At 53.1% G+C, this 13,494-nt stretch overlaps 6 protein-coding genes across 6 annotated transcripts; 4 read left to right on the top strand and 2 right to left on the bottom strand.

The window, feature by feature from the left end:
* Window positions 1-994: 994 nt before the first annotated feature.
* Window positions 995-1,375, top strand: QBC33DRAFT_564061 (uncharacterized protein; the record flags this gene model as incomplete). The annotated part of the gene is made up of 1 exon (XM_060430332.1): window positions 995-1,375. One exon carries the CDS (start codon window positions 995-997, stop codon window positions 1,373-1,375), a length of 381 nt encoding a protein of 126 aa, XP_060278351.1.
* A 1,390-nt stretch (window positions 1,376-2,765) lies between these two features.
* QBC33DRAFT_552693 (Maf/Ham1) lies at window positions 2,766-3,696 on the top strand. Its single transcript, XM_060429328.1, has one exon. The coding sequence runs from the start codon at window positions 2,850-2,852 to the stop codon at window positions 3,420-3,422; it is 573 nt and encodes a 190-aa protein (XP_060278350.1). The 5' UTR covers window positions 2,766-2,849; the 3' UTR covers window positions 3,423-3,696.
* Window positions 3,697-4,952: 1,256 nt separating this feature from the next.
* Window positions 4,953-6,805, bottom strand: QBC33DRAFT_614516 (uncharacterized protein; the record flags this gene model as incomplete). Its single annotated transcript, XM_060432590.1, has 4 exons — window positions 4,953-5,070; window positions 5,129-5,179; window positions 5,256-6,167; window positions 6,783-6,805. 4 exons carry the CDS (start codon window positions 6,803-6,805, stop codon window positions 4,953-4,955), a joined length of 1,104 nt encoding a protein of 367 aa, XP_060278349.1.
* Window positions 6,806-9,817: 3,012 nt separating this feature from the next.
* On the top strand, window positions 9,818-10,588 carry QBC33DRAFT_519806 (uncharacterized protein; the record flags this gene model as incomplete). The annotated part of the gene is made up of 3 exons (XM_060426309.1): window positions 9,818-10,065; window positions 10,118-10,445; window positions 10,550-10,588. The coding sequence occupies 3 exons, from the start codon at window positions 9,818-9,820 to the stop codon at window positions 10,586-10,588; spliced, it is 615 nt and encodes a 204-aa protein (XP_060278348.1).
* A 336-nt stretch (window positions 10,589-10,924) lies between these two features.
* QBC33DRAFT_564058 (uncharacterized protein) lies at window positions 10,925-11,159 on the top strand (the record flags this gene model as incomplete). Its single annotated transcript, XM_060430331.1, has 2 exons — window positions 10,925-11,027; window positions 11,098-11,159. 2 exons carry the CDS (start codon window positions 10,925-10,927, stop codon window positions 11,157-11,159), a joined length of 165 nt encoding a protein of 54 aa, XP_060278347.1.
* A 622-nt stretch (window positions 11,160-11,781) lies between these two features.
* Window positions 11,782-13,218, bottom strand: QBC33DRAFT_602077 (uncharacterized protein; the record flags this gene model as incomplete). The annotated part of the gene is made up of 2 exons (XM_060432139.1): window positions 11,782-13,080; window positions 13,177-13,218. The coding sequence occupies 2 exons, from the start codon at window positions 13,216-13,218 to the stop codon at window positions 11,782-11,784; spliced, it is 1,341 nt and encodes a 446-aa protein (XP_060278346.1).
* Window positions 13,219-13,494: the final 276 nt, after the last annotated feature.

Below are 13,494 nucleotides of genomic sequence, written 5' to 3'. Positions count from 1 at the left end.
TCTCCGCCACTTCGTGATACGCTGCTATGTGGCCTGCTACATCCTGCTGTGGTCGTATTCGTTGCACAAATACTTAGTAGCATGGAACGTCTTGGGTCTAAACCAAGAAACTTCAGCAAAGTGCGCCGACGGAATCAGGAGGGGCGTCCTTAACGTTGTGCGTCCATCCCCATCGTCGGCCATGTGACGACGGGCAAGGAAGGAGCCCAGAAGCCATTTCCGGCAAGCGTAGGCAGCTTCTACTCAACCTTCGGCGCAGTGGGTGTCGCCGGGGAAGGGTGCCGTGCCAGGGGGTGCTTGTCAATCTTGGCATTTCACCACTGCCGGTACTGCTGGTCCCGACCGTACTGCTATTACTTACCATACCGACAATGGTTACTGACAGATTGGCGATACTAACGGCACAGTAGTTAGTGATGATCCTTTGGATAGGCAGGCGTGAGTCGGCGGAGACCACCAAGCCTCCCCCCCAATCCCTCCCCCCTCCCTCCCCACCCCGCACCACCCACTGTGCCGGTTGGCCAAGCTGGAGTGGGCATAGAGGGTTCTGGCTGTCGTTGCGCGAGATGTCAAACGCGCTCCAGTATGTCGCTGCTTTATATTCTAGAGTTTCCATCGTCGTCGATGGCCTTGACAAGTGCGGCGACTCGGTCAGATCCGGACCTGGTTTCTGAGCGAACTCACCAATATCCAGGCCGAGTCTGGTGTAAAGCTTTTTTTAACATCAAAGCACATCCCGGGACTTATGCGGGAGTTTGACAGAGGCCCAACTTTGGAGACCAGGGCGATTGACGAAGATATTCGTGCCTACTTAGACAGCCGCGCTTTGGAGCTGCCGAAATGAGTAGGGTTCACTTTTAGGCTACAAGACGAGATAAAAAATAGCATCTTCGAAACTGCCAATGTCATGTACGTGGCTCTTTGCACTCTCACTACATCGCGCTAACCTGTCCTTGAGGTTCCTTCTTGCACAGCTTCATCTTGATCCCCTAAAATGGAAGAATCAGCCACAGCAGCGCGCACCGCATTGGGAGTGCTTCCGGCTGGATTGGAGGCATACCACTGCGCCTACGAGGATGTCATTGAGCGGATTGAAGGACACATTGCGGACCAAGTCGAGGTTGCAAGCAGGTTCTCCCGTGGATACGTGCATTTGAGCATGCTCGAACTCAAGGACACTATGGTCGTAGCTGTCAGGCAGACGGGATTCGACTTCGAGAACCCCTTCCTGGTAGAAGATCTCGTCGCGTCATGCGCAGGTCTGGTCACCATCGACGACAATTGCTTAACCGTTCGCTTGGTAAACTACACGACGCAACAGTACTTCGAAAAAACTCACACCCATAAGCTTCCTTCAAAGTGGCAATCACGTTAATGCATCGATCTAGCGCTAGATCTGACCCATAAACTGGTCGGATGCCTCTATCATGAGCCGCTGAGTGGAGACACGAGGTAGTTGTCAAGTCGTTACTCGATAATGGAGCCGATGATAACTCAAAAGACAAAGCGGGAGGGACGTCGCTAATGTAGGCGACTGTGCGTGGCTGTGAGGGAGCTGTTACGTTGCTACTTGATAAAGTTGTCAATATGGAATGGGGAGGCAACAGCGTTAGATGCTGCTGATGCAACCAACTATAGACGGTGGCAAGGCCATATTTAAGCTGCTGCTCAAAAGGGGAGCCAACATTGAGTCAAGAACGAGCAACAGTCAGAGGCTATTTACCTTGGCAATCGAGAGATATCTTGTTGGCGTTGTTCAGGTTTTGTTAGATAATGGAGCTGCCACTGACGGGTCGCTGCTTTTGGAAATCTCTAAGAAACAACTACCAAGCTATTGTCAAGCTGCCAATTGGCAGAGGAGCCGGCATATAGGTAAGAGGTGAAACAGGTCGGACGCCGCTACTCAATCGCAAAGCCGACGTGGAGTCAAGAGACGGAAGGGCAGTACGCCACTGTCGTGGGCTTTGCGGGCAGGACGGGGGATGGCAGTCGCGCAGCTTGTCGATCAATTGGGGGACAGCCCGGCAGGGCTGTTATTTGCTGCCGTGCTGGAATAAGGTTGTCGATCTGTTGCTCGATAGACAAAGTGACGTCGCCCAGAGCTAGCACCGCGGCGGTCGACCAACGGCAAATTTGGGGACGTCGTCAAGCAACTGATCGATATGGGAGCCGACGTCGAGAACGCCGCTCTCGCATCAGACTAGGTGCTGGGTTTTGTACCTGATCCTGACATGCCACGCAAAGCGGTGAGGCCGCCGCCAGTAACGGTCGATCAACCACACTGCAGAGCCGTTTTTAAGCTGCTGCATAACGAGGGAGCAAAGATTGAGTCAAAATACAAAGAGGACTGCCGGACTGCACGGTTATGGGCGGCAACGGCGTTGCTGCCAAACTGCTACTCAAGAAGGGGGCTGATCTCTAGTCGCGAGACAAGACAGGCCAGACGCCATTGTTGCTCGCGGCCGAGACGGCGCACAAGGCTACTGCCAACCCGTTGCAGTTTAGAATCAAGGCTTCGAGCCGGTAGGCTGAACTGACTAGCGATAGCGGTATCGAATCGAGTTGTCTATTGACTGATGGGATCACTATATAATTAAGGAAATACGGGAGATGCACTTGGCTGAAGCTGCTGGAATGGCGGTTATTGCCATCTTGCGCGATTGATTCTCTTTGAGATGATTCAGGTCCGACGTCGGAGTTGCGAAGGCGGGGCTGCAGAACAAGCCCTCTCGGCCTGGTATGTGCTTTGTACCTGCATGCTTGCTAAAATCCACACCTGCTTATAACTTCAATCGATTCCCTATCAAAGACCAAGTTTGACTCAAGCCGTTGATGCTCTCTAACCCACCATGGCGCTGCAAGACGACCCAAACCTCCAAGCACATCCCCCACAGGCAATAATCATCGCATCGCAAAACCCCGTCAAGATCAACGCCGCCCTTCAAGGCTTCTCCCTCATGTTCCCCAGCACCACATACTCAGCCCGCGGTATCGCCGTCCCCTCCGGCGTCCCAGACCAGCCATTATCCGACGACGTCACCCTTCTTGGCGCCCAGAACCGCGCAGCCAATGCCCGCACGCTCGAACCCAACGCAGACTACTGGGTGGGAATTGAAGGCGGGGTTGAGGAACATGCGGGGTCGCTCCGCTCCTTCGCCTGGGTTGTGATCGCGGGCAAGGACGGCCACACGGGCAAGGCGCGCACCGGGACATATTACTTGTCCCAGGAAACGGCCAAGCTTGTGCGTGAGGGCATGGAGCTGGGCGACGCCGACGACGTGGTTTTTGGGCGGACGAATTCCAAGCAGCGGAACGGCTCGGTGGGGCTGCTGACGGATGACGTGATCGATCGGACGGCATACTATGTCCAGGCGGTCATCTTGGCGCTGATACCCTTTAAGAATGTCGGCCTTACATTCTAGACACATGTCTATATCATAGTGCAAAATTGGCAGTGAGGTTGAGAAGGTCATGGTAAAAGCATGTGCAACCTCGCTAGCCAGTGATTTAGAGTTAGGTAAGGCGGACATGATTGCCTCAGCTTCGGACGACGCGGTTGAGCCGCTTGATGATGATTATGGCGATGGTGATGAATACGATGAGCATGGAGTCAGCACCGGCTCGAGATGGGACTGATCAACAGATGGCATGGAGCTTGCTGACGACTTGCTAGTTTACTTATGCAATGCCTGTGGAGATAATGGCGCCTGTCCCTAACAGTAGAAGCTGGCATTACTTCTCTATTAGCCCTTTCCAACCCCATCTTGATAACTGGTCAGAAGAGATGGGCTGGCGATGCTGCTTCCTTTCTGGTTAGCCACCCTAGACAATAATCTCCTGCTTCTAAAGGGGAGAAACAATAATCGACAGTTCCTTGATCTTGGTCTGGTTGATCACCTTGGCCACCAGCTGGGACCCCGATTCTCAGGTCCCGATCATTGGCCTTGACATGTGCGGCGCCTTGACTGACGTCCCACCGCTGTCGCTGAGAGGGCTAACGACGGAAACGCTTTAGACTCCAGAGATACCCTACCTAAAGCACATGAAGACCTCGATGTTGCCGGTCCAGAGTCGCAAAAGCTCCGTAATCCACAACTGACCTGAACTTGCCTTTCTCAACAGACTCCAAGCCGTCAAGCAGGCCTTTCTCGACAGGGTCGCAGGCCCAGGCCTCTTCTGCGAACTGGTGCCCGACACCCTTGTGCGGTCTGGCGAGATTGCCATTTGTGACGACCGCTGGTCCAAAGACGAGCCACATCTAAACTCTGGGGCACCTGAGGCATCTGAGGAGCGAGGAACCTCCTTGCCACGCTCTTGTATCTCTCTTACTTCACAGACTACCAGGGGCGGCAGTAACTAGATACAGCGGATGATAACGATTGAGTGAGGATTAAGGGCAACAGCCGCTTACATAGGCAATAAGCAGCCGACGATAATCTTTGCCAGGTAATGGCAGACGCGCTGCTTGGCACTATTGAGGATGATATTAGGGACTGGAATGTTGCATGGCAATTGCATGATAGACTGCAATCACGCCAATACCCCCAAACTGGGGGGCCAGGCTAGGCTGGGATGGGACGGGCACCTCATGCATTCCGGCCGCTGGGATGCACGATTGGGTTTCGAAGACGGCATAAGCATCACTTTCAGGGGGAAAGTCCCACGTCCCGTCGTTCTCCTTCGATAACGGGTCCATGGACCGCAGGGGGAACGCCGAGAATTACGGCCCAGCTGGAGAGCCAACTGGACTCGGTTTGGACCAATAACCTGCAACTTGACGAAGACTTTGGGGTTTGCAAAGACCTTATACCATAAGACTTTGACGTTTCCAGTGAATTCGTCAGATGCCCCTGTACAGCAGTCAATTTCATAATACTATTGTCAAATGCCTTTCTTTCCAATCTTCCGAAACAACAGCTGGGTCGATATTCGTGTCATCAGCGCAATGCCGCTTATTCGATATCCTCTTCCATAGAGTCATCAGTATCTTCTTGTCCCTCAGAAAGTTCAAGGGTGCTGTGGGCATCATGCCATCTTAACAGCGCTAGGATATGGCATAGTGCGTTTCGCCTCCCGTCGATGGACTGGATCTGCAGCGTCAAGGTAATCCAAGTAATGCAAACCAAACCTAAAGTGCATGAAACGCAGGAAACTGTTAGTTGCTGCAATCATGAAGATGCTATAAGATGAAGGCATGCGTTAATCGCTTCGCATAAGTAGTGACAAATAAGTAAAGGGGTAAAAAGGAGCCGCACTCTTGCTGGGAGTAATCTGGGTTTGCTCTCCATGTAACAACTGCCTCGCCGAGGCACTGAGCTAGGGTCTCATTCGAGGCAATTGGCTTGCCCTCTCCGGTATGCTCGTCGAAGTAAATCTGCTTGAAAGCCCTTTTTGCTTCAAGCAAGGCTAGGAATGGATGCTTCATTGCCCACCCCCCAGCCTTCCGCACCATCGTACAGATCCCTCCGTCGTCTTCGGCGAGAACGCTACCTGCTCCGGTACGAATCTCCGACCTTCTGCATTCTATCCGCGGTCGCACTTCTGTGGTTCCGTGAGGGTCCTGCACGAGCCAGAGATTGAGGAAAAGTTGGAGGAAACAAATGACAAGATGTACGGTCACTTCCTCAGGCTTTCTCCGGCGCGCTTCATGCTCATCCTCGTCGATGCCATCGATATTTAAAGAAACCTCGAATTCGGACGACGAAGGCATCGTAGGCGAGGAGGACCCTGGAATGACGGTGCTGGAATCCATTTGATCGTTTCTTACCACCGGCTTTCTCTCTCGTTGGGGGTGCGATCTTTCGTCGCCAAGCGGTTCGGGGCGAGTTGCCCGTGCAAGTGCGACCCAGAAAGCCCCATTGGGAAGGCGCATAAGCTCTGATTCTGTGCATTGGAACAGATTTCGAGGACAAGGATCGTCAGTCAGAACCCCGTCAAGCCTTTGCCGACATGGCTTATGAGGCTTGCAGACTGGGCACTCGTTGTCGTGGTCGGTTTTAAAGATCGTCAGGTAGGGCTTCGCTGGGCTGGTAAGAAGGTGATAGGCAATTAAATGCCTATAAGTCCACCCGCTGGCAGGACTGTTTAACTCTTTCTCGTTGAGCTGTGACGTAACTCGCAAGCCCTTTTGCTCTTCTGATAATCTCTCCAGGTCTGCTGAGTTTCGGCTGAGTAGATCCCAGGGGCTATATCAACGGGTCTTATGTAAGAATGAGGATAGCAACTGAGATAGCAAAAGTGGGTATAGTGAGGAATGTTTAAGGTGTTTAATCCAAGAAATGTTGCGATGTTTCGATTGTAACACCTTAGGCGCCAATGTTGGGCAGTATGGGAGAATGGAGGGATGTCACGTGAATGGCAGTGAGTATTACCTGTTGGATTGAGTGGGTCAAAATTATATTACGGAACTAAAAGGTGTGTGTATCCACAAGTCTCGACCCACTAAAATACAGCCAAACTCACCCCTCTTTTGACACCTAATCCCGTTATGAATGGGAGTACTAGCGGCATTTGGGCCTTAATTATGTTGGTCACCTGACCTTGAATCTGACCGTACCCCTGGTTGGTCACAAAGGCAACCGAGAGTCTGTGATCACCTGACTAGTACCGGCGCTAACCCCTCCTCCGCATCTCTTTTCTCCACATCAAAAATAAACAACTCACATCACGTTAAAACTGACCACGCTAGCTGTCTATTCGCCTTAAGATGGCCGTGTCTAAATCGCTGCTGTTTCCGACAGGTGGTTGCGAATTTTCTACAGATCTTCCTAATGGTAATGTACCATCGAAACGAAAGGAGCGCCATTGTTCCACATCCTCAGATTCCCTCTCAGCAACGCAGCCACAGCTGGCAACTCCTATTCCTTCCCGAAACACCGACACCCCGGAACCAGCATCAATTAACGCAATCATTCACGAACATTGCCACACTCGTCTCTATGTCCCCCCAATAGCTTGGACTTCGAGTCAACTGAAACTTTTGGACTGCCAATTCGTCGCCAATAAACCCAGTTCAAAAAAGCCAGAATCTGCTACAGACGAGAAGGGCATAAAACACCATCAAAGCACGCAATACCAAGTGACTCTCAATGCGGCACATCAGCTTCGTCAACTTTGCTCGCCATCACTCAAGAAGTCTGCCATTGAAGACATTCTTGCTGCACACGACATCCATCCCCTTCGGTAACCTCAGGCCTTCTCGTAATAACACATCGCATCCCAATCACATTGCTAACAGTTGCCTATGCTAGGTATGACAGTCTGCCATTCCGGTTCGGCACCCGGGTAGCCAAAAGGCTCCGAACAGGGGGGTTTTTCGCGTCCCGCTCAGCCACTTCCTCCCTCGCCTTCGTTGAGCTCCGCACCCTCGGCTTGATGCGCTGGAAATACATCCACAATACCCCTCTCAGGAAAGATAACTATCCTGTATCCTGTCTCAGACAGAAGCATCTGCGACGTCTTCGACCCCCATGCGAGGCCGAAGATCCATACATCATCGCCATATTGATCGCCCTCGCCCAAGAGCAAAGGCAGCGGCACCGGCAGTGGCAGTGGCAGAACACGGGCCTGAAAACGATGGATTGCGCGACTTCTTCTACCGAACAACCAGACTCACACTCCGCGGCAGCATTGAGCTCCCCTCGAGACACACAAGGGGAGTCGCAGATGGCACCGTCTTCCTTCAACGTACGTTCAAGATACATTTCCCACATGACCGTGACCGTTAACTTGCTCGTACCCACAAGGTTCTCCTTCTCGCCCTCTCCGACAACGGAAGATGCCTCTACGTCTACAAGGCTTGCATCCCTTCCGCGTTCCTTGATAAGCTTGACGCGCCGTCCCGCTTCTCGCCATGCAATGCGGTCTTGGTCACGTATTACCCCATATCCCTCGCCAATCCCGAGAAAGTGGCATGGAGGCTCCATAGTCTGCTTCGTCCTTTGGCATGTACTGTACAAAGAGCTTTGGTTTAATAGATTAACCTGCCTCTTTGCTGGTATCTGCAATGGTTGTGTCGGTGAAGAATCAGGGCGCAGAGCAATATTTACCTCCAAGTGCTTCCAAATCTGCAAGTAGTGCATGAAGGTAAGGTGAAGAGAGAGGAGGCAGAGTTTTAACTTAGTGCTGCGACGTGGTAGGAACCTATCTGGTTTGGACTACGTGCCAGAACAGGGTGGCAGAAACGCTGTGTGCGCATTTACCTAGCCATAGACAAGTGCGCTGCTAATGCTGCTGCCTACAAGACCAAGCTTGGTGTGGATGATGGGGAAGACGTTAAACTGCAACCACTAGAAGATCTCATTTCTCTATTGTCTAGGGAGATGCCACGTTGCTAGTCATGGATTCCCCATAAGTAAGCGCGTCTGGAACAACCAGAGCCCCTTGAAGCAGATGTTACTGTATATACTAGCGACGGCCTAGCCAGCGCCCTCTCTAGGCTTTCGGTCGGCGTTTAGCTCCACATGCGGCAGACTAGGAACACGGAGACAATCCGCATGCTCAAACACTTCTCAAATTCCCCACGCGCAGTGCAGGCCACAAGCCACAGGCCAGTAGGTCATAGTTGAGAAGCTGTTTACCTGACGTCGTCGTTAGGCGGAACTCGGGGAACTTGAGCTTGTCATGTAGGGGAAAATGTTTGTCGTTGCGAAGTTCAAACTCGACGATTGTAATACCTGTCAGTTATGGCAACAAGGCCCAATACCGCTCGACAGGTTGTCTGCGGTTGACAGCGGCTGCGATTCTGACGATTCCGATTCCGATTTCAACTTCGATTCCACTTTGTTAATACCTGATCAAGCTTCCTATTAGCCAAGATGGGTTTGTCAGTAAATATTTCCTACTCACTCCTTTAGCTTTATTATCATTGACAGCAAATTATCTTCCTTTATCTGCTCCTTCTGTGGCAAACTGGTCCTTGATACCCTGAGCCTTGTTGGCTGGAACCCTTGGGACACCCCTTGGGGGTCACAACATCCTGGCAGCAAATAGCGATGACTGTCAGACCCTCTGGAGTTATGGGAGAGTAGGATGGGCTGAGACTCTGGATTGTTGTGGAACGAAGGCTTTGGGAGACTGAATGACCTCTGCCGGCTCCCCAACATGCTGCCGCTGCAGATTGCGAAATAGCTTGATCGGCTGAGTCTTTGGAGTTTACAGCTGACCTTACGGGTTTTCCGCCGCGTATATACACTCGAAGGACGGGAAGAGGGTAATTACCAGCATTATAGTGCCGGAATTATGGTATTGTTACGGTACTGCAGTACTAAAGATGGACTGGGCAACCTCTAACACTCCATGGGTAACCTCTGCGCTAGGACTCCGACAGGCAAATAATTCTTGACCTGTTGGGAAGAGCCACTGATGCGCAATGGGTTCCAATCACTAGAGGGTGAAATGTCCGCGGCCAACTTACGCGTACCATCTCATCACTCCTGAACGGGGCAAACTTGCGACAATCCACACGAGCCCTGAACGCTGGTAGGCCTAGGTAGCACGCCGCCCGCAGCTACAAAGGCCGTTGGAACCTGCTTCTAGTTCCGACCCCAACCCCCTAATTGGTCATTTCTGTGATGGGAATTCCCTTTCGTGGCTAGAATTTGGGCCTAGCCATGGCTGCTTTCAACTTGGGCAGCGACGATAGACTGCACTTGGCTAAGAATCCCGCCTCTGCAAAGGAGATTGCCGCTATAAGCGCTGTAGAACTGCGGCGGCCTGCAAAGCTTGACCTTAGGTGTGGTCGACCCGGTATTTGTGGAAGAGGACATCTCGCCGAGTGGTATCCTTCCGGTATTCTTCTGGTGTTCCAACTTGACACATGGGTCAGGAAACATTGGCTGACGATCTGGTACCGAACCTAGACCTCGAGACGGCCAACAGGCACAATGCAAAGAGGCAGCGCGGGATGGCTATTGAAAATAATGCGGGCGAATTTTACTGTCAGCGCCTGTCCCAGGACTGCTTTGTGCAAGCCGCTGTGCTGCTCTTCTTTAACTTGCTCTGCAACATTCCCGTGGACTACGTCACCAAGATCATCTTTGCGCACAAGTCAAAGAAGGGCTACAGGTTCTTCATCTTCGAACCCAAGATGCTAAACAACAACCAGTTTCGTTCGCAGGCTCAACCGCAAATGGGAGAATAAGGCAGTTAAGAGCCTGCTAAAGGTGGCTGGCGTCAAGGTTAGGGAGATGAAGTCTCTCATCTTATACGACAACAGCATCCTTCGTCCAGACATTACTGTCATTGAAGCTGTTTCTGGTTCTTCCACTTCGTCTTTTAATAATTGGGAATCGTGGTACAAGAACCGGGTTGCCGTTCGTGTTTTCGATCCCGTAGGGTTGTCTCAATCGTCGACGACCAAGAACATCCAGTCGATCATAGCATGGGTCGATTCAGTGCTGATGCAGCGGCTTGTTAGCTACTGCCTTCCGCTGAGCGACGACAAGGTCATGCCAAAGACTGGGATAACTATGCGGTTGGCGTGTACTTTACTGTGAATAGATTGGATGTGATGGTTAAGGTGTTTTTGGACACCATGCTACCGTGGTAGATCGCCTTCTACCTCAAGTTTGACCAGAACTACATCTAGTTGGTCTTGGTACAGCGAGAGACAGGACGTCACAACCTGCACGTGGCATGATTGCCGAGGGTCATCTTGATGCGCGTCACCAAAGCCGTCGCAGGCGCAAAGATGGCTGCCGGCGCGGACGGGGTAGAACAGCGTGTTCACCAGCATCGCCAACAGCCTACTCCAACACCTGCCGCAGTTACTTAAGGCAAGCTACGACCTGCCAAGCCCGAAGATCGTCGAGATCGATCCTGTTATCTCGCAAGTTTGAGGAATCAGGGCAGTTTCCAAGCCAGCTCGATCACGGCAGACGAGATGGGCAACTAGACCGACTTGTACGACAAGCTTGTCGAGCCGATGGCTATTATCAAGACACTCGACTTAATTGCGGACAGGATCCGGAGCACGGGGGCCGGAAAATACCGGGAGGTGCTAGAGGACTGCACCAAGATGCTGCTACGTCGGCTCGCCAGCCTAGACTCGAAGAGGCTACATCGACGAGGGTCTAACGTGCCACCTGAGCGAACTAGTCTACGTGGCCGAGCTCGTGGGTGCGCGCACCGTCAAGGTTTTGGCGGCGACAAGCAGGTGAGTTTCAAGCCGCGCATGCCGGGGTACGAGATAGAGTCCTGCAACCTCGGCTGTATCGTGGAATACCGGCCCGAGAGCAAGATGATGCCCACAAGACACCATGGTCGCTCAGTACTAGCAGCATTCCTAGCATCGACAATCTTGCCGGTATAGTCAGTATCGCCAGTATCGTCAGTCCAGGCATGATTCAGAGTACTGCGGTGCCGGTACTGCTGCCGATACTGCGCTGCCGATACTACGCTGCCAGTTGCTACCGCACTGTGACCTAGGTTGATGCATGCGGAAAAGTACAAACCGCTACAACGTATCGACATCCCTAACACTATTACCACATTTTGCCATACCCGGTATATCTCTGCTCTGCTATGAGAGCTGTGCCAGCCAAATCCACGGGTGAATGGAATAAAACGCCTGCCGTGCTGCAGCTTGAAGTGGACCTTTATGTGTGCATGCTTACATACAGAGGGAACTTCGTGTCCATTTCAATCAAAGACAATCCATGGACTAAGTACCTAAATCTATGCCCAACATGAAGTCTATCCATTCCATTTATCAAGCAGTAACTTCCAAGTAACCCAAATGATCCAATTACCAAATCCCAGACCAGATCGCCAACCAAGTATCTACCAATCCAACTCCTCAGCATCCAACCGAGCTGCCCTCAGGAACGCCCCCAAGAATTCCCCATCAACCCCTCCCATCTCCTCCAACGCCCTCTCCATCCTCAGCTCCTCCAACCCCGCCGCATTCCACCACCTCTTTACCTCCTCCCTCCGCCCCACACGACCATACCCTTGCATCTCAAACAAGTCCCTCGCAGCCGCATGCACAACCGCCTGCGTCACAGCACCATAGCCCCAAGCATGCGACGCCAGCCACGCGCTGTGCGCCTCTGGGTCATCGATGTCATACGGCTGGCCCTCCAAGTATGCGTGGTTGCGGTGCGGGTCGGCGTCGCGCGCCGTGTCCCGCTGCGGCGATGGGGTCCGCAGGTCCACGACGTGGGAATGCTCGCGCTGGCGGGCATGGCGCTCTAAGCTGAGCCGGTCGCGTATAGCACGCATCACTTCCAGGGGGGACGGCGCGGCTGTTTCTGCTGCCTCCCCATTGTGCAGAAGAGGAGGATCGGGGTGGAGACCAGGGTCGGCGATCGAGTTGGCAGCAATCGGGGTTCCTGCCGCACTGAGGTCGCCGCCTGACCGGGTATTCATATCTGGGGGAGCAGAGGCGCGAATTGTCTGGTCACCTTGGTGGTCGATAATCCTTGCGGTGCCCACATAGGGGGAGCAGGCACGACCGTCTGCGCTCAATGGCATACGCCGGATTGGCGACCTGCGGCCACCCCCTGCGATGCGCACGGCAAGGGGACTCGCCGAGCGGCCTAGCCGGACATCCCGGCGAGCATTCCCGTCACGATACCTACCGCGGTCGTCGTCCCTGTCGTTCCCATCGTCTCCATTGTGCCCGTTGTCGTCGTCGTCGATGCCAACCCCAAGGAACTCATCCTCATCAATCTCCTCATACGGACGGCCCGTCTCCTCGAACTTCCACGTCCAGGCCCAGGGCGACTCGACACACCCATCCCAGGATTCCTCGGCCCACTCCTGCGTCCACCGCGGCCAGATGGCATTGATGCCGCCAGTGCGTGGATCGACGACAAAGCGGACAGTGCCGTCCCGCTCGAACTTGTCGAGGCGCTGGATAAGCGTGTCGCGGATGCGGCGCTGTATGTTGCGGAGGCAGAGCGAGTCGATGCCGCCTGCACCGATAGCAGTACAGAGCTCGTCTAACATGTATGAGGTGTTGGCTTTGCTGACGCGGTGGCGGGCTAGGTGGGCGTCAAACTTGACGCGGTCGTCTGTGGTCCACTTGAGGCAAGCGGTGTTGCCTTGGAGGGCTGCAAGGGGGATGCCGCGGAAAGTCTGGGGGAGGAGATGTTAGCTGCGGTTATCCAGTGATGCAGCTAAGGAGACATGCAGTTAAGGGGATGCAATCAGGGGGGATGAGGAAGGACATACACGCTCCCCATTGCTAGAAACGGTATCGTAGCCTTGGGACATTATGGATAGATGGTCTTCGACGTGAATTGGAGGACGGAATGCCGATTGGAGTTGGGTTGAGTTTGGCGTTTGCAGGGTTTGCAGGGTTTGCAGTGCTGCGCGGGCAGAATGAAGAGATATCTGATGGTTTGGCGGAAAAGGGGCACCAAAAATGGCGGATTGAGCGGCGAAAATAGATGGAAAGGCTACCTCTGGCAATGATCTGAGATGATGAAAGGAGGAAGAGAAGAAGAGAAGAGAAGAAAAACGGGACAGCGAAGAAAAGCTTGACGGGGA

Source organism: Phialemonium atrogriseum (genome assembly GCF_030411735.1).
Source record: "Phialemonium atrogriseum strain 8032-3 unplaced genomic scaffold QBC33scaffold_46, whole genome shotgun sequence".
NCBI lineage: Eukaryota > Fungi > Ascomycota > Sordariomycetes > Cephalothecales > Cephalothecaceae > Phialemonium > Phialemonium atrogriseum.
This window is presented reverse-complemented; position numbering and strand designations above follow the sequence as displayed.